At 47.6% G+C, this 25,022-nt stretch overlaps 1 protein-coding gene across 1 annotated transcript in view; it reads right to left on the minus strand.

The window, feature by feature from the left end:
• Positions 1-17,542: 17,542 nt before the first annotated feature.
• LOC306803461 (tumor necrosis factor alpha-induced protein 2-like) overlaps positions 17,543-25,022 on the minus strand; it is a 38,238-nt gene continuing 30,758 nt past the window's right edge. Inside the window, exons 12-14 of the mRNA XM_079308904.1 lie at positions 23,256-23,377; positions 21,606-21,791; positions 17,543-19,730 (exon numbers count right to left, since the gene is read on the minus strand). Of these exons, the coding sequence (XP_079165030.1) occupies positions 21,611-21,791; positions 23,256-23,377 (303 nt within the window). The 3' untranslated portion in view covers positions 17,543-19,730; positions 21,606-21,610. The remainder of the gene's footprint in view (positions 19,731-21,605; positions 21,792-23,255; positions 23,378-25,022) is intronic.

A 25,022-nucleotide genomic window follows, 5' to 3' on the forward strand; every position in this document is an offset into this window, starting at 1 on the left:
ATAGCAGCTTTTGAAGAAAGACCAGATTCATACATTGTCCAGAACAACCTTTTCAGCCAACTTTTCTTGGGTGGAAACCACACTTAAGAAAAGGACAAGTTCTACCTTCCTTCCACCTACCTCAAAAACCCTCTCCTCAGTGTTCCCTGTAGACCAAAGGCAGAACCCCATCTCCCCATGTAACATTATCTTTGTATAAAAGCCTATTTCTGTACAAAATAACACTGCATCTATGCAGATATGATGTTATTCTTTCCAGTGTAATTTTCTACTATCTCATATGAACAACTCTATAGTGCAAGCTTCAGCTTATTATTCAAAATTATAAATTGCCCATTTTCATACATTTCAATATAGCTTGAATTGAAAAGCAAATTTCTGCTTTCGGTAGTACATGAGCAATGCTTCCATGTTAATGTGTGCAAATTATCATGAAGAGAATCAACACACTGCAGATTTCTGCAATCTGTTTACCTCTCCAGACACAGAAATATCCTCTGTAGGGGTACTTTCCAGTCAGAAATGAAAGCAATACAGTCTATATGTTTTTGAGAGCAGATAACTGTAGTTGTGATGAATACATAAATGATATCTTAGTCAAAGGCTTGTGCATCACACATGCACACAGTGCCCCCCACACAGATACTACTGCCATAACAACTGTTTTTCTTGCAGACACTCTATCCAGCCTTCTGCCCAGTTTCAGCCCTTCAAAGAAGAGTTTTCTGGAAATTCAACACTTTTCCTCCACAGAAAATGGGCAAATCAGGATATTTTATTTGGCAACTCAAACTGTGAAGTCTGGGACCCAAGAGCTGGTTGTGCTGATGTGTGAAATCCCCTTTCTCTTCCCATGCTCTGACACAACGTGGGCTTAGATGAGTCCCAGCATGGGTTTTGGTCATATTCCTTCTGCTAACTTTCTCTGCAAGGAAAATAACAGAAAATTCAGGCCATAGAGCTCACAGTGTTGTAGGAGTTTTAACTTACTATGACAGAAATGCAAACAACATGCAGAAGACTTTTCTGTCTTGTCCAGGTCCATGAGCCATCAACAACCTCAGTGTTCCTGATGTGCAGCTCCTGCCTAATGTTAAAAATTACTCAAAAAACAGAAAACAATCTACTGTCTTACAATCTCTACTATCACTACTTCCAATATTCAGGACTGTCAAATGGGCATCCTGAAATTCAGAATTCTCTGCATTCTGAAGCTTTTGCTGTACAAATATATGCAGAGTATGCCCAAATGGGCAAGGTGGATGTTGGTCACTCAGAGGCTGAGGTGGCTGCTCTCTTGAGCCAGTGATGAGCTACGTGGTCAGTTTTTCAGGTGTTTCACCTGTGTGTCATTGGGGCAGCCTGTGAGGTCTGGTGCAAGAGGTGTTCTTCTTTAGGACAGGCTGAGAAGTCACCAGGGCCAGGGGCAATGTCACCTCTCCTTGCAGCAGAGCTGTTTGTCAGACATGCTGCAGGAGGGAAGTCTCTGCCTACTTGTGTAAAATGGGAAACAACCAGCACTGCAATCAAGGTTTGTCCATCTCCTCGATAAGGAGGGAACAGGAAGAATTCCCAGGAGAAAGGTGACGCATGTCTGGACATCCTGGGAGGACATCAGGGAGGATGGCTGTGCTGTGGAAGGGAAGGGTGACCTAGCACCAGCACCAGGAAGGGAACCCAAAACTGGTATCTGAGCAAAGCTCTGCCTCTCTCAGAGGTTCCCAATGGACACAAATCACAGCACAGGATCAGGAAGAGGCAGGAAGTCTCTGGTGGAGTATTCATGCAGATTGTGACTCTGGCATCCCTTTTGAAGCTTCAGTTCCATCTCTTATGAGTACAAGCCATGGAATTCTCAGGTGCAACTACAGATTATGAACACCTGGCTGTGCTTGTGTTCTGACTTTCACCTGGCTTGGGTGACTACAGCATGAGGTGACTGGGTAGCAATGGGCTATCCCAAACAGATTACATTCCATGTCCAAAGACACAACAAAACCACACTCAGGGGCTGAAGCACTGTAACAGTGGCCCAGCTCCCCCAGATACTCCTAGCAAAGGGCATGACGCATGAGGTCAGCAAATGTGTCTCCTAGGGGCCTGGATGTGGGCTCCATGTCTGGACACAGGCAGAGCCACAGGAGGGACATCAGAACTGTGAGTGAAAGCCAGGGAGACACAGTCTTCAAGGTCAGATGATGACCAGCCTTGGACATGTGGGTCTATATTTGGCAGTGATGCAATCACTGGAAGCATAAACTCATTTTCCCTTGAACCGTAGGCAAGGCAACGGCTGCCAGAGCTCACGAGCACGTCAGTGACAGATGAGATGTTGTCAATGTTCAGACCATCTGACTCTCGTGTGTTTCTGTTCTCTTTAATGCATTTTTTGTTTCTCTTGGAAAAACACAAGTGGAGAATGGGTTATTTCCTCCCCCTATATAGTACCAAGCATGGCAGGGAATGGTGTGGTGTATCCACAATGTGAGGCAGAGGTTTGTTTTTCCAGAAAGGATTTCTTCATCAACCTGCAAAGCTTCAGTGCTGTCAGCCACAGCTGTGCTGCACACAGAAGCGAGTCTGGGGCCAGAATTCTACTGAGGGTGAAGATTCAGGTAACAGTGTGTGACAAGCCAAAATTGAGCTACATAGCAGGAGAACATGGAGTAAGGAGTGCCCTGCCCTGTCCTCCTCTGCCACAGGAACTGCTCTGCAGATACACCTTCACCAATCTGTAAGTGATCAGTCCCACAAACAGCATCTTGTCCTAAACTCAGGCCTGCCTTTAGTCATAGCATACAGAAAACACAGGCCCTTCTTGACCTGCTTGGCCAGAACTCTTTCCTAGCCCTGATTTTAGCTGCCATCAACCCAGATCAAAGCAATTTCTTTAAAGCAGAGACATGTGTTTCTCAGCATAGTACTGCTCTCCCATCTGTCCTTCATGCAGTTGAAAGAATGCCACTAATGAAGGTCATCAAGCATCACTTATTGCCTCTTATAGCCAGACTAAACAGTCTAAATGCTGCACATTATGAAAATCAGTTGAGGGGGGAGCAGGAATGAGATGACCACAGAACCAGAGAGGGTTCACATGCACTGCACAATGCCTGGGAAAAACGTCCAGATTTACACCAAGCCAGAAATATGCTGAGCTGTGTCTGCTCAAGAAAACACTCCTAGGGGGCACTGGTCCTGCTGGCACAGGATCAGCAGATGGACTGGAGATCATGGGGATCAGCAGCCTCCATCTCCACAGGGTCCTGACAGATGTTTCTACCTTGCTTAACTCTGACAACAACCCACCTAAGTCAAGAAGGAAAAGAAACAGAGGAATTAATTGTGTTTGTGCAGAGTGGAGAGCTGGTCATGGGAACCTTGGAAACTGCCCTCTTGAGGTCTAGGGCTCACTACAAAAAGATGTGAGCACCAAGCTGCCTCTTGAAGCCAGTGACAGGGACACAATGTTGGTCCTAGAGAGGGCTTGGTAGTTCAGGAAAGCAAACAAAGCATTTTTCACATGGAGGAAACAGATAATTCATCAGTGGTGTGAAGTTTAGAAATCCTTGTTGTGGCTGTTCAGCTGTGAAGAGGAGGAGCCCAGGTAGCAATTACACATTTGTCTAAAAACTCCTCCCAAGAGCTACCCAGAGAGATGATGATAGCCAAACAGAGTTCAGAGGTGCACAGGGAGCCCATGGCAGCTGAACATCCCCCAGACCAGCAGCTGCACAATTGCTGTCCTCAGCCTCCTTGGCATTGTGGGCGCTGTGTTTACCCTGCAGAGAACCAAGACAGATGGCAATTTCATCAGCCCAGGAATGCACATGCCCTCTCAGCCCTTGGTCTCATGTTTCCTGTGCTCTCTCACTTTCCTTTCCTGTCCAACACTCTCTCTAGCCTGTATCTCTGTGGGGAAGAGGCCATTTTGGTCCCCAGCCAAGCTACCTTTCTTAGCACAAGCAGAGCTGTCCAGTGTGTCTGGCAGAGCAATGCACACATATACCATTGTGTCCCAGTCCAGCTGACATCACAATGTGTGTCCAGTGGGTCAGCCCACATCAAGCCAAAATTAACGACATAAGCATTATTTTTATTGGCTTTCCTCCACACAGTTGAATTGTGTTTGCTTCACTGTGAGTTTGTTTGCTTTAACTTAGCTCTCATTACAAGAAAACATTGGCAAGAGGACTCTGAGCAATCTCAAGTCTCCTTAACAATGGCTGGGAGAAATCAGATGCAAAAGCTTATATAGTTCAGTCTAAAACCTGCAAGCTGGCTCAATATAATATAGTCCATATTTCTATATCTATACTTGGTTTTAGCTACACAAGTGATTTTGAGTCACTTTTTTTCTGCATAGATTTAAGCACATAGATAATCTGGACAGGACTGGCCTTAAAAATCTTTGCTAAAAGGTACTGCCTGCTTTGTAACTCCAGTGCAAAGCATTTGCCTGGTACCACTAAAACATGCTTCAGCTCCAACATAAATGGAATCAAGCCAAGCCAAAAAATTCTTCAAGAAGTGGACTACACATTTTTTTCAGAACAGATGCACAGTAATAGCCCTGCAGAAATCACACTCTGTTCCTACCAACTCAGGCCCCACAGTGGGAGAAGAGGTTCTTGACCTCATCCCTCCTTGGACCAACCATCTATTTAATTTAGATGGCCCCTTGTGCCCTGATCAGAGCTCAGTGATGAGTGCTTATTCTCTCTCTGAGCTGGGAAAAGGGGCTGTTCTGCATTTCACAGACCAGGACATGAAACACAGATGGCCAGCCCTAGAACATGTTGTGGTGCCACAGCTGGTTTTTAAGCCCAGGCCCAAAGGTTCCTGGACACTCTTTGGCCACCAGACCAGCTTAGATTTTCAATCAGACTAAAGCAACAAGTTTGGAAATGGAGCAAACTCTCCCACCTCCCTCCCTTCTGACATCTGCTGAGCAACACTTGGGGCATTGTGATACAAAAGGCACCAGCGAGGAAATGCAAGATGTGACTTGGAAAATCCCAGTGTTGCATGTTGCTGGAGCATGGCAGAGAGCATCCCTGCAGGAATTCTGGGTCACACATTCCTTCCTGGACCACTATAAATGGCTGGGTTTTGTTTGCTTTTTTTCTTCAACCCTTGCAGAACTGATGTGGCAGGGACAGCAGTGCACATGAGGAATGGACAGCTCATGAGTGCAAACCACTCTAATCACATTTCAAGGATGGTTTCAGTTGTTCTGGACCACAGCCACTCCAGGACTCTCATCAGACAATGCTGTCACCATACATTGCCACCATTCTTGCTCAGCTCCTCTCCTCTCAGCACCTCTATCATCATCCCTGACCAGATGCATGATGGAATCTGTGTGAAAAATGAACAGTCAACCTGGAAGAGCCATTCTTGCTCCAGCATGATGAAACACACCTCACCACTCTTGTAGAAGGACCTAGAGATAATATTTGCCTTCTGCTCTTCCTGCCCCACATGTCTCTGCTGCCTACCTGGTGTCAATTTTCACCTTTAAAAAAATCATATCCAGGGAATAACAGAAGTTATGGTCACAGGAATCAGAGAAGATGTGAAGACCCTGTAATATCTTGTTGGTGCAGCAAGACTACAAGTTTTCCACAACAAGTTTCTTTCCCCATACTTTCCCTGTTGCTCAGTGGATAACTCCAATTTTTCTCTTTGCTTCGGTTTCACTGAAATAAGTTTCATTCAGTCCAGTTTAATTTCTCTATCTGAAAGTTTTCAACCTCCAACAAAGTCAGTGAATTCTTACAGGATTTAACATCAAATTTTCCATTCTCCCTGACCGTGTCTGTTCATGTTGAGCCAGGATGGTTATGGTACTCCCTGGGCTGCCAGAGACTAGCTGAAGCTGAATCTCAATTGACACAGGTAAATTGGCCAGAAAACAAGGGGCAACTATTTGTGCTGGGAAAATACCAGGATATGGAAGGCCATTAGGTTTTGAAACACTGTGTTTTTCTACAGAAGGTTAGGTCCAGGAAGTCAATGCTTTGAGGTAGAATTTTCTTCCCAGAGCTCCTTGGTGTATTCCAGAAAGGGGTTGGTCTTGCTGAAGGCTGGTTGTCCCAGCCCTAGAGATTTTACTTCATTTCTAAATTAGCTTTTGCAGACTGCAACAAGCAAGTTTTTAACTACCTTACAGAAAGGAAGGGATGTAGAAAGGTCATTGTGTCCTTGGCCAAGGAGAACAACCCAGCCAAGCCAGGCTGGACAAAATAACCCAAATTCCACCTCATGCCCCAGTCAGCTGGCCACCTCCATTCTGGCTCAGGGCCTCAGGACCCACATAAAGAAACTCTACAGCTTTGGAACAATTTTGTTTCTGGGGGCTCCTTGAAATCTGGCAATTTAAATCACATTCCTATACTCAAAGTTGTCTGCATGTCACTCTGGAAGGCCTCCCTGGAGCCTGTGGGCTTTGCACTGTTGTAAACCAACAGCAGGGGCCAGCCCCACACAGGGCACATCAAGAGAGGGTGACTGTCACATGAACAGCAGCCCCAAACATCCCTCCCACTCACAAATGGGTCATTTCCCCACCATAATAAAAATTACTGTTTTAACCATTAAGTAACCCCAGAAAACCATCTGTTTTCTCAGCTATCATCCGTGTGTCATTTCCACAGGCACACTTACTCTCTGCCACGATGTTCCCCTCATATATTGATTTCTGAATTTGAAAAAAAAACCCATATACAGGATCTAAAGCTGGGGGCCCTCTCTGTATTCACAGCTTTAGCTTCAAAGCCTATCTGCTTGAAACTGAGTGAAAAACCTCCAGGACCATCAGAAGGAAGGAAGAATGCCATTGTCATGAGTGTTGTGGGTTCTCCCCGTGGGCTGTCCTCCAGACCACATCTGGGAAATCCCTGATGTAAGGCAGCAGACTCACCAGCAAGCCCCCATCTGCCACTGTGTGATTCTCATGAAACAAAATTCAAAACACTGGGGATGACAAAGAGGTCTGAAATGCAAAGCTCAAATGTAATGTGTGCAAGGAGAAAGAGCAGGGCTGTAATATGCTTGGACAGACAGGTGTCAAAGACTTAGGAAGCTTGGCAGATCTATCTCCTTTTGCAGCAGATTCAAGTGGGAAGGGCATTAACCTGTTGGGTGAGCCTTGGAGAAGCACAAAGCATCAGTATCCCTTTGCAGTGTGCCTCCATGCCCAGGAAGTGTCCTTCACTGGAGCAGGGACCAGCAAGCTCCCTCCAGATCAGAGTCTGCAGGGCACAGACCCCTCAGCAAGGGCAGCCCTTGGATGCTTTCAAATAACCTGGAAGACACCCCCAGAGTCTGGGGCCCTGTGTCAGGTGTCACCAGCACCTGGCAGATACCTTTCTGGCCTGTCTCATGGTGATTCACCAGGGAAGAACCAGCCCAGTTTGGCACCTCAGCAACCCCCAGGGGTTCTGTGGGGGCAGCAAGGGAGCACAGGGAAGAGGCTGCAGCCTACTGAGGGTTCCCAGAGGCATTTGGAAAGTTCTCTCTTAACCACAGGCTCAGAGAGAAACTGGCAAGCAATAGGTGAGTAAGAGGCTCTCAGAAGGACAAGTAGCAGAGCAAAAACGGGAAATAAGGCACAATTTTCATATTGGAGGGCTGTTCTTCCAAACAGTTGTGTAGGGATGTCTGCAGAAACCTGGGCAAGGTAGACAGGCAGGTGACAGCTGTTGCAGATGACACCAAATGGCTCATGGCAGTAAAGGTGACCTTATAATGCTTAGCAAACAGGTGTTCAACTGGCAGAGGAAAATATGTAAAAGGAAGCAAATTCTTGTTTTACATACAAAACAGAGGAGCCAAATGAGACCCTGGGCATTAGGTAACAATTCTAGCTCTGTAATGTTACCTAATGCAAGGAAGAGAGAAGAAACATCAAATGAAATGTGAGGAGTAACTAAGGGAAGGGTGGGGAGGGGGTGAAGTGACCAAATCTGGAGCAGGAAATCATGTCATAACAAAAACTCATGGCAGCCCCAGCTCAAAAACTGTGCTCTTTGGGTCCCTCCACCTTGAAGATAGCAGAGTGAGAGAGATAGAGGTGATAGCAAAGAAGATCAAGAGCAGAGACATGGCAGAGCTTCTGGATGAGCAGGACAGGGGTCTTCAGGCTGGAAATGGGCCGGCTGAGGATGGGAGTCTGCTGAATAGTGGAAGACTAAACAGGATGGAAAGAGGAAAACTCTCACTTCCCACACAAGAGGTATCAGATGAAGATAGTACATTCATAACCCAAAAACATAAAACTGAAGCTTTTTTTTTTGCACAAGGTGTAATTAGGCTGCAGCAGCTCCTGCTGCAGGATGCTGTGGTTACTAAAAGCTCAGTTGGAAACAGGAAACAGCCAGGGATGAAGAAAGGACAGGAGGAATAAAATACCATTGAGGGTTCTCAAGACAGCCTGCTCTGGCTCAGGAAATGTGTAAGCTGGAAAATGTTGGGGTATGGGAGAATATAAGAGGGTAGATTGTGCCTGTCCCACCTCTCCAGCTACCTCTGGGCATCTATTCCTGACACTGGCATGGAGAGGATGCTGGGCTGGAGAGATGCTTGACTTGAGCCATGCTGCCATCCTGCACCCCCTCCCAGATGCCCCAGATGTTTGAGATTTGCAGATGGGGTCATTTGGCTCCATACTACCTCAAATTTGTGTTTACTTTAATAATTTTGGTGTAGTGCCCAGAGATTCAAGAGAAACAGTGAGTGACATTGAGAAAGGTCACCCTCATTGCCAAATCTCATTTTCAATTCCATAAGCAGTATTAGAAGTCACATTAGTAAATCTGTCTTCTCATATTTATTCACAAAAATGGTCTTCTGTTCTCTTCTTCTTGCCACCCAGTAGAAAAACAAAACACAGATGATACTATATTAAATAGAGAAAATGTCTTTACAAGAGACCCTTTATAAATTCCATAAATTGCATTTATTAATTCCAGTCAACTTTGCTTCATAAAACCCTCCCAAATCTTTTCACCCTGGACTAATGGAAGCCTGGAGCTCTGCCTAATATCCTTGCATGCAGCTGGGACATGTGTTTATTCTTCAGTCATGTCAACAAGAACAAACATCCCAAGCAAGCACCACTTCTTGGTTCAATGACTTGAGGAAACAGGGCCTTGTGGGAAATTCCAGCCTTGCCACAGCCTCTTGAGAGGCCTTGCTTTCCAGGAAGCAATACAAAAATGTAGGTCCTTGATGCTAGCATGCTTCAGACTGGGAAGGACCATTCAGTGACTCAAGGAAATTCCTGTCCTTCTATTCTGCTCTTACCTGGTCCCTGGTAGGGACTTTGTGTCACATGGTGTGGAGTGAAGAGAAAGATTCCTGCCTTTAAGGAAATGCAAACCCCTCTAGTCTATTATGTTTTCCCTCTCCTTGTTTTCTCTTTCTCTTAGTACAAGAGGTCAATGTTACAAAAATACAGATGTATCCTTCACCCCAACCCTCCTTGTTGCACAGTGCTTGGAAAGAAACTTGCCACAGCCCACACAGCCTCACCTGCTGTTTATTTCCAGGCAGGTGAGAAGTGATGGTCCATTACACATAAGCACTCATACAAGCTGTAAGTCAGTTTGGCCTGGCCATGGGACTCACAGGATGATAGCATTGCTGGAAGGGGGCTCTGAAGGCTCCAATCACTCTTCCCATTCAAAGCAGGACCATTGCCAGTACTAGCTCAGGTCATCCTGTGGTTTTGCCTGGAGAAGTCTTGAACAACCTTCAGGCAGAAAGTCTGCCGCCTCTCTGGGCTGAATCCTCTCCTAGGGAAGAAGTTTTCCTTGCTGTTGAACCTGAACTTTCCAAACTACAACCTGTGCCCATTTTCCCTGGTGATACTGAGAAAATTTTGATTCTGTCACCATCATAACCATCCTTCATGTGGGTTGCTGTCAAACAGTCCTTTATCTTCCCTTTTGCCAGGTTAAGCAATTCCAGCTTCTGAAACCTCTATTCATGGTCCTGGCCCATCCACTGAACCCTCTACTAACCACATACCCAATACTGGGACATGTCTCTCCTGCATGCAGGCATGGAGTGGAGACTTCAGTGGAGATGCTCCTGGCCAACAACAGTGTCTTTCCAAAACCAGTGGCTATCAGAGGACAGGCCTTGTGGCCAAGCCCCCTGACATCAGCTCCAAGCACAGCCCTGAGGGAGATGCTGGAGGTGTCAGCCCAGGCTGGGGAACAGATACTCTTGGTATCAGTCTCAGCACCTCAGTGGCTCAGCAGTGCTACCCTGCCTGCTGGCAGAGCCTGGCAGTCCCAGGAGAACCTGGCCAGCACAGCAATTGCCCCCAGCCCCCACTTATGGCCAGGAGAGAGGCACCCATCTGTATCCTGCCTAAGGTGAAATGGAAATTTCATCAGTGCTGAAACCTTAGCAGCCCAGCATTGTGCAAAACATAAACATCTTTGCTTTCATGAAAATAGAAATCAGATGGCAACTAAATGAACCCAGAGTGCTGTTCCTCCAGTGCAGTGTTCTGTCATTTGTCCACAAATGAAAGAACTGGGATCTGGATTTTCCGACTAAATGACTCAGGCCATGCTCTGCCCTTGTTGGTAGCTACAGCCCTGCTTTGGCATGGTGCTTAAAGCATGCTGAAATCTGAGCTTGTGTCATGTCTGGCAGCCTGGACAGTTTCAAAATCCTTGAGACACGTGATTTACCAGAATTGCTTCTTTTCCTGCATCCTTACAGCCCTGCAGTAAAGCCCCAGCATTCTGCTGGTATTGGAGAGGGACAGCTCAAAACAAACACCCTAGCCCCAGGGATTTGGCAGCTCAGACTGCTGAAGGCCAGGACACAAATGAGCCAGACACCAGCTCAGGTGTGCCAGCAGGGCCTTGCAGTGAGACAGGACAGACAAACCCCTGCACTTTCCCACTGTGGGGACACCTGACAAAACATGGCAGGACATGCAGCAGCAGCACTGCAGCTTTAGAATGGAAACTGAGGCACAGCATTGATGTGTGACAGCTATGCCCAGGCCCATGTGCCTTAGTGTCTCCAGGGATCCTGAAGAGCTTTCAGCCTGAAGCTCAGCTGCAGATGTGGTTTATCTGGAATTCACCCATTCAGGATAGTTCCCATTCCCAAAACATTCCTGTGCTGGGCAAAGCCTGTCAGCACTGGAGGGACCCGTGTGGGTGAGGCATGGCTGCCCTCAGCCTCTGTGCTATCCTCCTCCTCAGACCTCTTCTATCCCTTGGAGAGACCACACTTCCCTGCCAGAGTCCCCTGCTCTGCTGTTGTTCCCCCTACTCCTTCCAGAGAAACTCAGTTTAGCTGTACCTGGGGGCTGCCCTGCTTCAACTCTAAGGATGCCCCTTGTGAGCCTGAGCCTCCAGGATACCCTGGGAAGTGCTCCCCACCCCTGCACTGAGTACACAAGGCTCAGTACTGCTTTTCTGATCCCCCTCTTCATGGTGGGAGAAAGGATCCAACTCTGGGCAGAGGAAGACAGGACCAGGTACGGGAAGACCAGAGAAATGTCAATTCCCAGGACAGAAGAAACTGAAAAAATTAAGTAATTGAGAGCAGATTACAGACACAGATAAAACAGGGAAGACCTTGGGGCAGGTTGGTCTAAGAGGAAAGAGGAATTTAGAGGAGCAGGCAGCTCCTCAGGATGTAATATTAAAGGCATGAAGAAACCTCCCAGTGCAGTAGGAGGATGTGCAGCATGTTGGGAATTCAGCTGAATCATAAATTCCTTAATCCCTTGAAATTCAAGAAGGAATTACATAAAGAAAGCAAGCTATTCAAATTCCAAGAGATTAATGTAAAACCATAGCACAAGCATCTGGGGAGCAACTGGAGATCTGAAGCACAGATGTCAGTACTGAGGCATGAGAAACACCCCAGGAACACAATTTCAAGTGCTCATAGGTGCATCTGCTCCAGCAGCAGCCTTGGCTTAAGCAACCTCTGTCATCCCCCTCACACTTGCCCAGCCCCCAGGAGCTGCACTAGCACAGGGGAGGTCACATATGCAGAGGGAGCTGCTTATGCCTATGATGCTGCCAAAAATAAATGAAATAAGATAACACTAACAAAATGTGCACCCATTGCAGCCTAAATAAACCAGAGGTTTCCAGAGGTGGATTTCATCCACCCAACTCATCCCAGCATAGTATATTTGGAAAAACCCTCCTGCAGCTATCCTCAATGGCCAAGAGGGAGGTGGTTCCCTGGGCAAGAGCAAGCAGTGCTGATCTTAAAAGAAATTTCCTAGAAAAAAGCAGTACAATTAAAGAGTTTTCAGCATAAGAATCATACCAAGATAATACACCAAGTCTGTTTTATATCAAATTTGTTCTGCCTAAATCTATTTGCTTTCCCTCCAGGGCAGGAGTTTCATTTCCCTGAAAGCACAGCAGCTGTGGATTGCAGAATTATGGAATGGGTAATATTGGAGGGTACCATGAAGATCATCCAGTCCAATCTGCCTGTTCAAGCAGGATCCCCTGGGCCACCTTAATCAGGATTGTGTCCAAGCTCCCTTTGAAAACTGCTTAGTCACCCTCAGAGTAAAGAAGTTCTTGCTCATGGTCAGGTGGGATGATTGGGACTGTTGACTTTAATAAGATTTTTAACACTGTCACAAGTACCATTCATGTAAATAAGTGAGGGCTGATGGTGGCTTGGCACAGTTTGGGAGGCACCACACCTCTGGGCACACAGAACTCGGGCTGGGGGCCTGCTCTTGCAAAGCTTCTGGGAAGAAGACACAAAATAGAGATCCAAGAGAGCAAAACTGCAGGGGGTATTGAGTGCAAGTCCACAGAAGCCTCTTCTGAGCCAGACTCATTAATGATTTGAATGCTGAAATGCAGAGAATGCTTACAAGAGAACCACAAGCACAGTCACCAGGAATAGGGGACAGAATCTGGTCTCAGAATTACGCAGGAACATTAAAAAAAACAATCAGATGCAGTTCAAACACAAGAACAGCATATAGCAATGCAACAGAAGTAAACAACTGTACAAACACAGGGAGGAAATTGCCCATTCAGTAATAACTCTGCTAAAAATTCAAACACTCCAAAGTAATGACAGGTCATGAATGGGTTGTGTCAGCACATTGCTGTGAAAAGGGAAGCCTCCAGCTGGGAAATGCAAAAAGGAGTGATACCAGTACAACACAGAAAGAAACATCCCTGCTCCAGCCATTATTGCCAGAGCTTGGCTAGTGTGCAGTGTCCACTCTTGGCATTCCAGAGTCCAAAAGGCAAAAGGTAGAATACTGACAGACTAGAAATGTGAAGTCTGAGAAAGCACTGAAGTAAGCAACAGTTTAATTTAGAAAAGAAAGAAGGCCTAAACAAGATGTTGGCCCTCAAAGAAATAAAAATTGTTTCTATAAAGAAATGCAGTAGTGAGAAGGCAAAGCAGAGCAGGGTAGACAAAGTAGGGAAGGCAAAGCAGTCTTCAGGGAAATTCAGCTCCACATGGTTTTGATACCAGGCCCTCATCATGTGATTGCAATTCTTCCCTAATCAGCCTCAGGAAACCACTCACTCAACTCTTCCCCATAGGCTGGGAATGCCCAAGGCTTGCTGGCAACTCCACATTCCTCCAGGGTCCTGGTTTCTAGGTAAGCTGTAGGGAAGTTGATGCCAGAGCTCTGCTTTTTGAGCCTCACTCTACCTCACAGGACATGGGCCCTTGGCTCCTGCAGTCGATGCTCCTCCCTCCCTGCAGCAAGTGTTGGGTGTGCAGAGACATTTCCCACTGTGCCACAGTAATCCCTGTCCGTGTGGCTATCAGGCACTCTTGGGGAAAACATTTCAGGCATGACTATTTTTGATTATGGTCCTGTGGCCTCAGCTCCACCAGTCTGGGCTTGTTTGGTTTAAGAAGGAGCCAAGAAAGTGCTGCCAACAGGGCAGTTATCAACAACCATGCAGGACATGAAACAGCAAGAGGCTCATCCCACTAGCCCAGGGCAACCTTTATAAAGAAACCACCCCAGGCCTGAGCTATGACACAGTGCACGCTGTTCCTCATGGCATTCTCCCCTTGCAGCACAAACTCCTGCCACAGGGCTCCCCAGGACTCCAGCTGTGCTCCGGGCACAGGGCTGAGCCAGGGACAGCCTGGACAGCTGCAGCACCCGGGGCGAGCAAACCCCTTTGGGGCAGGGGAGCTGGCTCAGGGCACGGCTCTCCCCGTGGCAGGGATGGAGGCAAAGCAGGGATGGGCACAGCACTTTTGCCGGGGCTGACATGCCGGGAGGAAAGACAGGTAAATTGGTAGGAAAGTGTAAACACGATAGGAGAAGGAACCCGCCCAGGCTGAGGGGCCGGGGAGCCACCCCAGGGCCCAGCTGGGTGTCAGGACAGGACTCACGATGGTCTAAGAGGAGGCAGATTTGTCTCTGCAAGTCAGCCCAGCCCCGCTGTGCCGAGTTGTTAAGCTGGAAGTCGGTGGGACAGGCTCAGGACACCAGGTGCCCGTGTCGGCAGGAGAAGCGCTCGGTGCCGGCCCTCAGCCGGGGCATCCCCGCCCGCGGCCCACGCGCGGGCCCGGCTGTTCCCGCAGGTTTTGCTCCCATCTAGTGGCGGATCCCGGCTCCGCACGGGGCTCGGCAGCCAGGACACGGCACCGCGGGGTCCGCAGCTCGGCGGGGCCGGGGCGCTCAGACCCTCGCAGTGCAGGGACGAGGTGACACAGGCAGGGCAGGGCTGGCGCTGCCCTGAGCGCGGCCCTCTGCCAGGGACCTGCACGGCCGGGGGTCACCCTCAGCCTGTGCTCTGCAGGGCTCCCTCCGTGAAAAACTCCTGTTTAACATCTACCCCAGCTTCTTCCCGGGCTGCGACACCTCCGTTTGGGTTTCTCCTTCCCTTTGCCAGACCCTCCTCTCTCTCCAAAGTTTGGATCATGCTGGGTGAAACCCCAGCAGACACGGGCAAAATGGGCCATGGATCACGGCACCATCAGCAGGAGCTGCAGCAAAGGAATGAAAATGCATCCGGGAATGAAAATGTGAAACTTTCTCAGCACTGGGCAGCCTGGAAGGGAATAAAATTACATCATTCCTCACAGCACAAGCTCATTTTGTTAGGCACAAAAGATCACTGTGGAGAAGTTCAGAGGGTAGAATCCAGTGAAGAAAGAAATCTAATACTCATCTGTGAACTAAGACTGGCTTAACAATTTTTCCAAAACCCTGCAAGGGTATATAACAAACAGCTCCAGACAGTCTACTCTTGCAGAAACTGAAATACCGGGGTTTTCCCAGCAGCTGCTTTAAACTCAGACCATTTCTTTTAACTGCTGGCAGACTGGCACCCCTTTTAGGACTGCCCATTGAGGCAGCATGCCATAATCCCATACAGGCTGTGTGAGCCAGGTTGGACAGGACAGGCAGCCACAGCCCCTGGAGCATGCAAGGGGGCAGCTTGGGCAGGACAGCTGGGACCAGCTGAAAAACAGGATAGCAGTAGGAACAGGAGAGTTAGCAGGTGTGAAACTGGCAGCTGGAGCTCAGAGAGATGGAACCAGGGCTCCTGAAAAGCAAATAGGAGAGGCAAACTCATGCAGGATTATTCATTTTGGCTGCTAATTTGCTATCAGTGGAGCCATATGATGAGGTGGTGGGGAGGCACCCAGGGGTGAGGGCAGAAACCCATCTTCAGGTGCCATATGGCTTTAGGTCAGATTAAGCCGACTAAAACCATATCCCAAAGCCCTTTACCACAGCAGGAAGCCCAGTTGCTGTGGAATGGGAAGAAATCAGTTCCATGGATTGTGGATCTGCAGCACTGCCTCTCAACTTCTCCTCTCCGCACTCACAAGCTCCAGCTCTTTCTCTAAAGCACATCCCACCTATCCTGCTCATCACTGTCTTTCACAATCTTCCCATAAACCTGCTGCTTATTTGGCAGGCAGGCACATTTAAGTGCTCTGTGCATCCTATACACCAGAGTTGAGATACAGAGTTTTGTTGTTCTGCAAGTCTCACATTGCTAAGGGGCCACTCACAGCCCACACAATTGATACGCAATGTAGACGCATTTCCCTGTAATGCCCTATAATAATAACGCAAATAACAAACGTGGAAGAGGCACGGCCCTTTCCATGTCACAGTGCCACTAGATGGCACCAGGAGTGTACCCTTCCAGCCCGGGTGTTCCCGGGGCCACTGGGGGAACTGGGGGAACCCAGCCCAGCCCTTCCTTGCCACAGAGCCAGAGACCCCGGCACACGCCAGTGCATTTCAGCCTTTAAATCCAACCTTCAGTGATGTGCTGGGGGAACAGCCTGTGGTGGCTTTTGCCGTGTTGTCTGTCACATACACCTCCCTTTCCCCACCTGTGGATGTCTCCAGCTGGGTGCTGGAGAGGAAAGCCTCAAAGGTGGGTGCAAGTTATTCTGATTAATATTGGGATTAATGTATGTGTTTCCCATCATCGACAGGCTCCTCTTGGGAGGGACAGGAATAAAACACAATTTACTATATAATTTTACAATCAGAAGGTTTGCCTTCTCTGAGGTCTCACAGTTGTAGGGATTGATTCTCCTCATGCACATTTGATATCCAACAGAGCTCAGCATGTCTCAGAGTATTACCTGTGTTTTTCCCTATCAAATCTTCCATTCCCTGTCACATTCTTGGCAAAGCCACTAAATAAACCAGGGAAGCATAGGGAGCATCTCAGCAAATGTCAGGTCTTTCCTCAGACCTTGCAGCATAATTAAGGAGCATCTGCTTTCCACTGACCACCCTGAAGGTGACCCTCAGAGACAGCAGCTCAAATGAGTGGGCTGACAGGCAAGCCCCTGCAGCAACACTTCAAAGCAGCCAGCCAAACCCTGGCCCCGAGCAGTGTGGGGGACTCAGGTGACAAATCATTGCTCACCACACCACCCTTCTGCCCAGAGCAGAGATGGAGAGGTGATGGAGAACAGCTTTCAGAAGAGCCAGAGCAGCTTGTCACTCCTTCCTGCCCACATCCCAATTCTGGTGTGTCTGGGTGATGGGTGTGCATGGCAGTGGCACAGCCTTTGTGCCAAGGGGAACCCTGTGAAACCTGGGGTGTGGGAGTGGGAGAGGGATTTTGAGCAGGGAGCTTCTGAGTGATCCTGTCCTGCTCACAGCGGTGGAGTCACTGGAAGAAAGGCCAAATGGGAGATGCTGCATAGCACAGATTCCTGGTGGCAACAGTAGGGCTGTCCCTGACCACATCCTAAGTCCACAAGGTAATCCTGTAGGAGGATCCTGAGTGTGACCCTGCTTCCCAGCCCTCTGCAGAGTGTCACAAATCCCACACAAGCGCTTTAACCTCAGGTTAGGGTGAAAGCTAGAAAGGAGGAGGCTGGATCACTTGGGAAGTTCAGGTCACATAACAGAGTGGGTTAAAATCCCTCATCCATTCCATCAAACGGGGAAAATCCCTCATCCTCCTTCCCTGCAGCCTCCTCTCCCCTCCCTGATGACCTCAGACAATCCTAGGGAGTGACCCAACATTCCCCTGCCACTGCCTCCCCCCCGGGGAGCTGCCAGGAGTGTCCCCACACACCATCTGCTCTCTGCAGGTGACCTGTGGGTGCCTGAGGACATCCCTCCCACACCATCTTCCTCCATACCAGGCTGCCTCTCCCCATCACCCCCAGCCAACACACTTGGGCTCTCTGGCTCTGGAAAACTTCACTAAACCTCATGGAAAAACTCAAGTCTTTATTTGGTCTCTCCATGAGTGAGTGCTTCACACATGGTACAAAAACTTGCTGCTACAAAATCTGCATGCAGCAATGGCAAGCCTGGTGTCCCTCAGGGCTCCCAGATGCTGTTTCCAAGCAGAACCCACCCTTGTCTGGCTGCAGATGTCAAACAGCACAGACACACACAGACATGGATGTGTGCATGGCCAGAGCTGTCTGCATGCTGAAGGATTATTTTTTGCCTGACAGTGATGGAAATGTCAGAGAGGGTTTTATTTATTTTCTCTGGAAGGCTTGTTGCTTGAAATCCCCATTGGCAGATGCTGACCCTGACCCTGCTGCCACAATAGGATCTGCCACCCAGGTCTGACATCCCTTCCCACCCTTGAAAAAAATGTGCAATTCAGCAGGAGGGGAGGGTGACTGGCCCAGAGTGCCTGGCAGGGGTGACAGCCTTCAGAAGGCAGGTACTCCTCCAGCCCCACAGCCCAACCTGTGCCCACCCAGCCAGGCTGCAGCTCCCCCAGATTCCCCAGCCTTCCCACCTCCCAGGGAAGGTCTCGCTGAAGCTACAATGGACAGCTGTGAAATGTTAGGGACACCAGCACTGGCCTTTTGAGCAGCCATGCATTCAGGAAGGGCAGGCAGGCCATGGGATGCTCTCACTGCCTTTCAGTGACATGAGGGATGAAGTATAACAGTGCCAAGGTCTCCTGATGCCCTAAAAGCACACAGAGGACGCCCAGGAGATGGAGCAACCTGTTTCTTCCTTCTCCTCTGACACTCATCCCATGCTCAGCACTGCACCAGGAACAAAGCTAATGACAATTACAAGCCTGCCCTGGCTCCTTCCCAACTCACAGGACCCCATCTGCACACAGGGCTCTGGGATGGGGCACCTGTGTCCCTAGGGTGATGACACAGCACTACAGAATGTGGCAGCACCCAACTGGGTCAGCATTTCTCAGGATACCAGGGCATGACATGTCCACTGCTACACTCATTGACAGGTTATGCACAAATTTTTCCTCTTCTTGCTAGGGAAGTAGACTTGAGGGGGGAGTGGCTGCTCAGAAAAGCATTGGCACATCTGAAGTAGAATTTTTTGCTTGTTTTTGGTATCAGAGAGGAGCAGTAATGGCCTATATTCACACAATAGCAAAGGAGGGCCTTGAATCACATCCAGCTTGGGTGCTGTGACCAGTCCCTAGATAACCAGGAAGAAAAGTCAGTGGTTTTCCTTTGGAACTGCCTATTTACATCTAAAAACTAGCAGAGTTCTTGCCCAGAGTCTGGGACAAACAGCTCCTTTTACTGCCTGCTTCCCATGAGGCTTCCCCTCCCTGTCCAAGAGGAAGTTTCCAGTAACTGAGGTATAAAAATTAATGCAAGACTATGCTCCTGAGCCAGCTGTAAAACTCATACAGGAAGAGCTCCCCATCCCACACCTCATTATGGCAGGCTGCCCCCAAAGTAGGTCACAGCCTTCATGAGAGAGGGAAGAGGCAGCCCTGTCTGCACCCTCCTGGTGGAGGTCAGGCTTTGAGGGGTCAGTGGAGGTGCCCAGACCTGCAGGAATTGCCAGCACAATCAGCCAGGCAGTATTCCCTAACAGAGGTCTTGGATCCCTCAGGAGCTTGCAATGCTTGGACACCATGTGGTGCAGCAGTCCCTGGTTTCATTAGAGACTTCACAAAACAAGGGATCTATACAGAGAGGAATTCAGTGAGGGGAAACCTTCTTCCTCTACACTTGCCACATCCTGGGAATAACCACCAGGATTCAGCTGACTAGGAAATTTTGAAGAAATGTCTTTCTACCATATCCCATTCATCTTCCTCCTGGACTTTACATATAAGATTAGGATTTGAGCCACATGGGTTTCCTGCAAAAGTGCAGGAATGTTTTCTTCCATGGCTGACAGGCTTCTCCACGTATCCAGCTGCATGTGAAGCTTTCAAGGAGTTGTGTTTGCAGACGCTGGCACAGGGGAGCAAGGCCTCATGTTTTTTGCAGCAGGCCTGAGGGAAGGCAAGAAAAAAGCTGGGTAATTAAATAGCACTCGTCAGAACATGTGAGAGAGTCAAACAGCTGAAACATCCCTCCTGTGCACACTCTTGCATGAAGCTGTATCTACACTTAGCTGCTGAAATCCTCCACTTCCTGGGATACACAATCCATGGGCCCACAGCCATGGGCAGCACCCCCACTGCTGCCTTCCCTCCCCAGCCAAACCTTCTCACTCCTCTTCTGGAAGGACATTTTGTGCTAACATGAAACAACTAAACTCAGTGCTTTTCTAAAGTCCTGCCACTGCCATGTACAGGAGGGATAAATGTGCTCCTGGCCAGGAGGAAGCAGCTGTTTCCCAGAGAGCCTGCAGGTCACACCCCAGAGCATGGCAGCAAAATCACAGGGCTGCGGTGGAAGGAGGAAAGTGGCACATCCCATAACTGATTTCACCTTTACTGATACCCCTGAACTCAGATGAGGTGATCAAACCTTGCTAGGAATGTTCGCCCACCACACTGCAGACTCAGTGCAGTGGGTCTGCTGGGATTTGGGAACCTATTTACCCAGGGAATTTCACCAAATAGGAGACTAAGTGACTTGCAATGCTCTAAAAACACATTCCTCGATATCTTTAGTAAAGCAAAGGTGACATTATGGGTAATTTCTTTAAAGCAGGATATAAACATGGGTGGCTGACAGCCAGTTCATTATTTCAGAATCAGTTTTCATTAGGAGGGGAGGCTTTTGTTCTTACTGTTTCTCTAATTGCTTTCTTTCCCTGCTACCAGGGCAGCCTCCTGTCTGCCTATGCCTGGAGGGCAGAGTCCTGCATACCTCATCCCTGATCTGCTAACACGGGTAACTATAAATAAATGGTGACACCTGAGAGTGGAGGAGGAAAGGGACTGTGCTTCTCAACCTCAGACTAGTCGGCTTATGCAACAGAAGGTAACTGCTGACAATCTGCAGTTATTAACTGAGGGACTATTCCTGATAGCTGAGGGCTCTGACCTGGCCAACATAAAACAAAATGCTCTGCCTCTGAGCTGGAGCTGGATAACTTTGGACTAACAAGAAATTGTCAATTATTTAAGATGAAGAAAATAGCGTCATGTTCTCCACTAAGCAGTATTTTAAAACCAGGAGGAACTGCTTAACTTTGAAATTTGCTGCAACTTAGTCCCCCCAAAAATAAAAATGCCCATTTGCAACTACAAAGGAGTCCCTTGGGAGACTGAAAGGTGATTGCAAGCTCCCCACATGAGCCTTGGCAATTCTCACCATTGGATTTAACTCCTTGCAGTGACAGTCATCCCTCTGATTTAAACCCTCCTCCCTTCTGCCTTCAGCTGCTGCCAGTACACAGTGGGCACACTTGCCTCACAGCACAGCACAGTCACCTAAATGGGGCCGAACCTGGTTTAATTAATGCAGCTGTCATGGAGGAGGCAGTGGTGGGGCTCACATATCCCTTCCCTTGGCACCAGAGAAGCAGGAAGATCACTGAGAGGATCCTCCTTGGCTTGTCCTGCTAGGAGGCAACAGCAACTTGTCTGGGAGACTGTGCCCATGCAGAGGGTAAGAGCAGGGAGGGAGGAGATGCTGCAGAGAGACCTTGCTGCAGGGACACACAGGGAGTGAAAGATGGCGGGGAAGAGCCCTGTCTTCTCCTTTGTGCCTGCTGTAATCTGAATCACTCATCTAAGCATTCAGCACTCTACGCTGCCTACAACACAATCCTCCAGGGTGTAGAAGTCTGCAGGCAGAGAGAGGGAAGTAGAGCCAGTGTATAGAGCAGTGAGGACTCTGGGGAGGTGAAACTACAGTTCCATCTCCCTGTAAGCTGGGTTCCTACTGTGCAGGTACACATCACACACACCCACCTTTGCTAACAGCAGAGGCACCCACAGAGTCCATATTTCCTAGGTTTTACTTCTATATCTGCAAAGAGCAAGTTTGCTTCTGTTTCCGATTCCCTGCAATTATCCTGAAATACCTTCAAGAGAGCAGCTCTGTCTTCTCGGCTGAGTGAATCTTTGATGTCCAGCACTGCACTCAGATGTTCCTTCCTTTCCAAAAGGACAAGAGGACAGGTAATTGAATGAGAAAAGAAAAGAAAAGAAACAAACAAAAAACTTGTTTCCTATCCCTCCGTTTTGCTGGACCAGACCAAAGATTGGCAGCTGATTTTTGACACCCTCTGGCTACCTAAGGGGAAGGCCATGTCCCAAGAGCTGTGTGGGACAGGGCTGAGCTCACAGGTCCCAAGCCCAGGGCACACAGCATCCCTGTGAATATTGAAAATGTTCAGCTCAGGTTATTCCTACAAACAGACCTATATCTATCATAATAAGTTTCAGATAACTCTACATTTAACCATTTGGAAGCATTTTTCATATCTTTTCTCAAATTGAGCTAATTCTTGTTTTTCTGGAAGGTTACAATACAGAGTATTGTTCTGCTGAGTGAGGAAATATCATGTTGAATATAAGGCAAATGTATCCAAGCCAAGGTTTGAAACAGAAAAATCTGTTGCAATCAAGAACAGTGCATCCACTCACACCAGGATAACCTCCTCTGAGAACTTTCTATGCCCACTTCCCATACTATATATATATACATACATACAGATATATATAATTGCTCTGCTGTATCAGATAAGCATCTTTTTAGCTCAATAGCACCTTCAAAAGCAGTAAAATCAAAAAGAAGTAAGAAACTAGATGAAGCATAACATAATCTCTTTGTCTTTCTTTTTATTTTTTTTCTTTATTCGCGGCAGTCCTTCCTAAGAAGTCTAGAGACTTCTCTTGCTGCAGGTTTATATCATGACTGTCATGTTGAATAGGCACTGAAGTAATTATCAACTGAAGTAATTATCAATGTTCTGTCCCACATTTGAAGGTATTCACACTTTTGGCCCTCACAGCATCCTGTGACAGAGAGCTCTACACTGCAATTGTGTTAAGTTGGGAAAACACAGGCATAGCACATCAGAACAAAAGATAGATGCAGTAAACCACAGGCTTTGGAAAAAATGCAGTTAGCTAAATCTATCCTTCCTAGTAAAAGCTGTGTTTTAATTCAGTTCAGTTTTCTGTAAGAAATATAAGTGTATATTCTTGCTGAATTCACTTAGAAACTTGTGAAAATAGTTATACAAGGTTTGTTGAAGTGTCAAAGCCCAAAGACAAGTGTTTGGAGGTTATAAAATGCCCAAGTTAAGGAGGTTCTTGAAACCTACATTTGACACATTTGTGCCTGTAAATTCTGCATTAAGGTAGTACTTTTCCACAGCATTTATTCTTTGTTGACAGCAATTTCATCCATCCTCTACCTTTACAGAAGGACATCTCAACTTCACCAGTTCATGTCTGGCAAAGATATAAACCAGGCACCAGTGAGTACTCAAAGGGTCTCTGTGCCTGGCCCAACACACTGCAAAAGTATCACAGGACTAATATTGCTGTGGGTCTTCTGGTGTCAAATAATCACGTAAGAAAGTACAGAAGTCAAACCAATAAAGACATTACCTGAGGTCAGGAAATTCTTTTAGAATGGGCAGAAGTGCTATTTTCATCCCCTCAGGATCAGAAGTTTGAATAAGTTCTAAAATTGCTTTTATGGGATCCTTGAGAGAAGCAGCTGCAGGACCCTGGGGAGAGAAGCAGTGTTGTGTTCAGGGCAGGGGAAACAGCACAGCGTGTTAAGAGCTGGACTTGTGCCAGACTGGGGATCTCTCTGGATGAGTTAGGAGCTTTCCATGAGTCTCTGTGCATGTCTAGAAGTCTGATTTCCCCCCAGGGTAGCAAAAAAAGGGCCTGGGGAGTAGTCACAGACTGCTTCCAGAGTGGCTGGGCAACCATCTTCAGAAATGCACAATACCCTCCTGCACTTAATTTGGCAAAGCTGACAAATGTACCTCATTTTTCCCTAAATTGCCTGTCCATTTCACCATGTGGGAGGTGGTTTGCTTCTGGAGGTAAGCACAGCCCTGTACTTGACCTATGTGAAAACAAGCTGGCATTTCTGCTGCCCCGAAGCAAGCCCAGGGACAGAAAAGCAACCTTAGGGAGAGGATGAGGGGACACAGATCCTCTAATAGAAAAAAAAGTGGGAAACAGGGACAGTGAAAAACATGAATAATTGGTGGATGCTGCATATGATCAACTCCCTCTAATATGGAGCACACAGGAGAAAAAAGTGTCATTAAAAAACCCAGCATTTTTAGCAGAGCTGGAGAAGTAGAATGCAGATAAACCAGTGAGAGAAAGCTTCAGGTCTTGCTCACATATTTCATCAGTGCAGTAATGCAATTAAATTGCTTCCCTGAATTATTGATGCCACCACATCAACAGAGACTCTGTGACAAAGCAAACCTGGAGAACGGGCTGCCAAACTGGGGCAGAAGCCCAGATCCCCCTGATCTCCAGGGGGCATTAGAAACAGCAGGTCACACTCTCCATGTGGTACCTCTGCATTGAACATAATAATAGTAACAATAATAATAATAATAATAAAATAGTTGAAGACAGCCTTACCCCTCTCCCCCTGCACTGCAGGCACACAGCACATCTAGCTCTGCTCAGTGTACAAGCTGTACTCAGCTCCTGGGGCACTGGTACTATACAGCTTCATACTTGGCAAGCTCACTATTACAAAATGCTAATTAATTTGAAGGTGTCAGATTTAGTTAAGCACTACATAGGCAGGCAAGGTCAGAGGTAAACAGCCTGCAGTCTAAAGGGGGAAAAAAAGAGGTGTTTTGTCAGTGTTTAAGTGCCTTTGACATGTACTGCTCTTAGGAGAGAAGCAAGGTATTTCCTAATGTGTTTTAAGAACAGAGGGGAAGGAAGAGCCCAAAAAGAGGGCAGAACAGGGCAAGGAGCAGGTGTAGCCTGTGCAGCAACTGCATGATAAATTCAGTCTGCAGCAGAGTTCATATTTCACATGCATAACCATGAGCCTCATGACTAAGGAGCAGGCTGTCCCCTGCAAATCACTTGTGCATTTCACCTCCAAGGCTTTCAGTGCTCTCACATCAAGTAAGAACATGCACACACTGGGGACACTGGGGAAACAGTTCTAACCAGATGCAGCCCTTTTCCACCCAAGCTTAATGTAGGGTTTTAATAGATGATTAGATTTCCTGTATCTCCTTTGCACACTTCCATGCACTTTACATCCAAAGCCAATGCAGAGCACAGCACTACTGGTAAACTTCAGAGTTAAGATTAGAGAACCTTCCTGCTATTCCCTGTGTCTCAATTGCTGAAAGCATTAATTCATCTGTGACTGAT

This window comes from Erithacus rubecula (assembly GCF_903797595.1).
Source record: "Erithacus rubecula genome assembly, chromosome: 6".
NCBI classification, from domain to species: Eukaryota; Metazoa; Chordata; class Aves; order Passeriformes; family Muscicapidae; genus Erithacus; species Erithacus rubecula.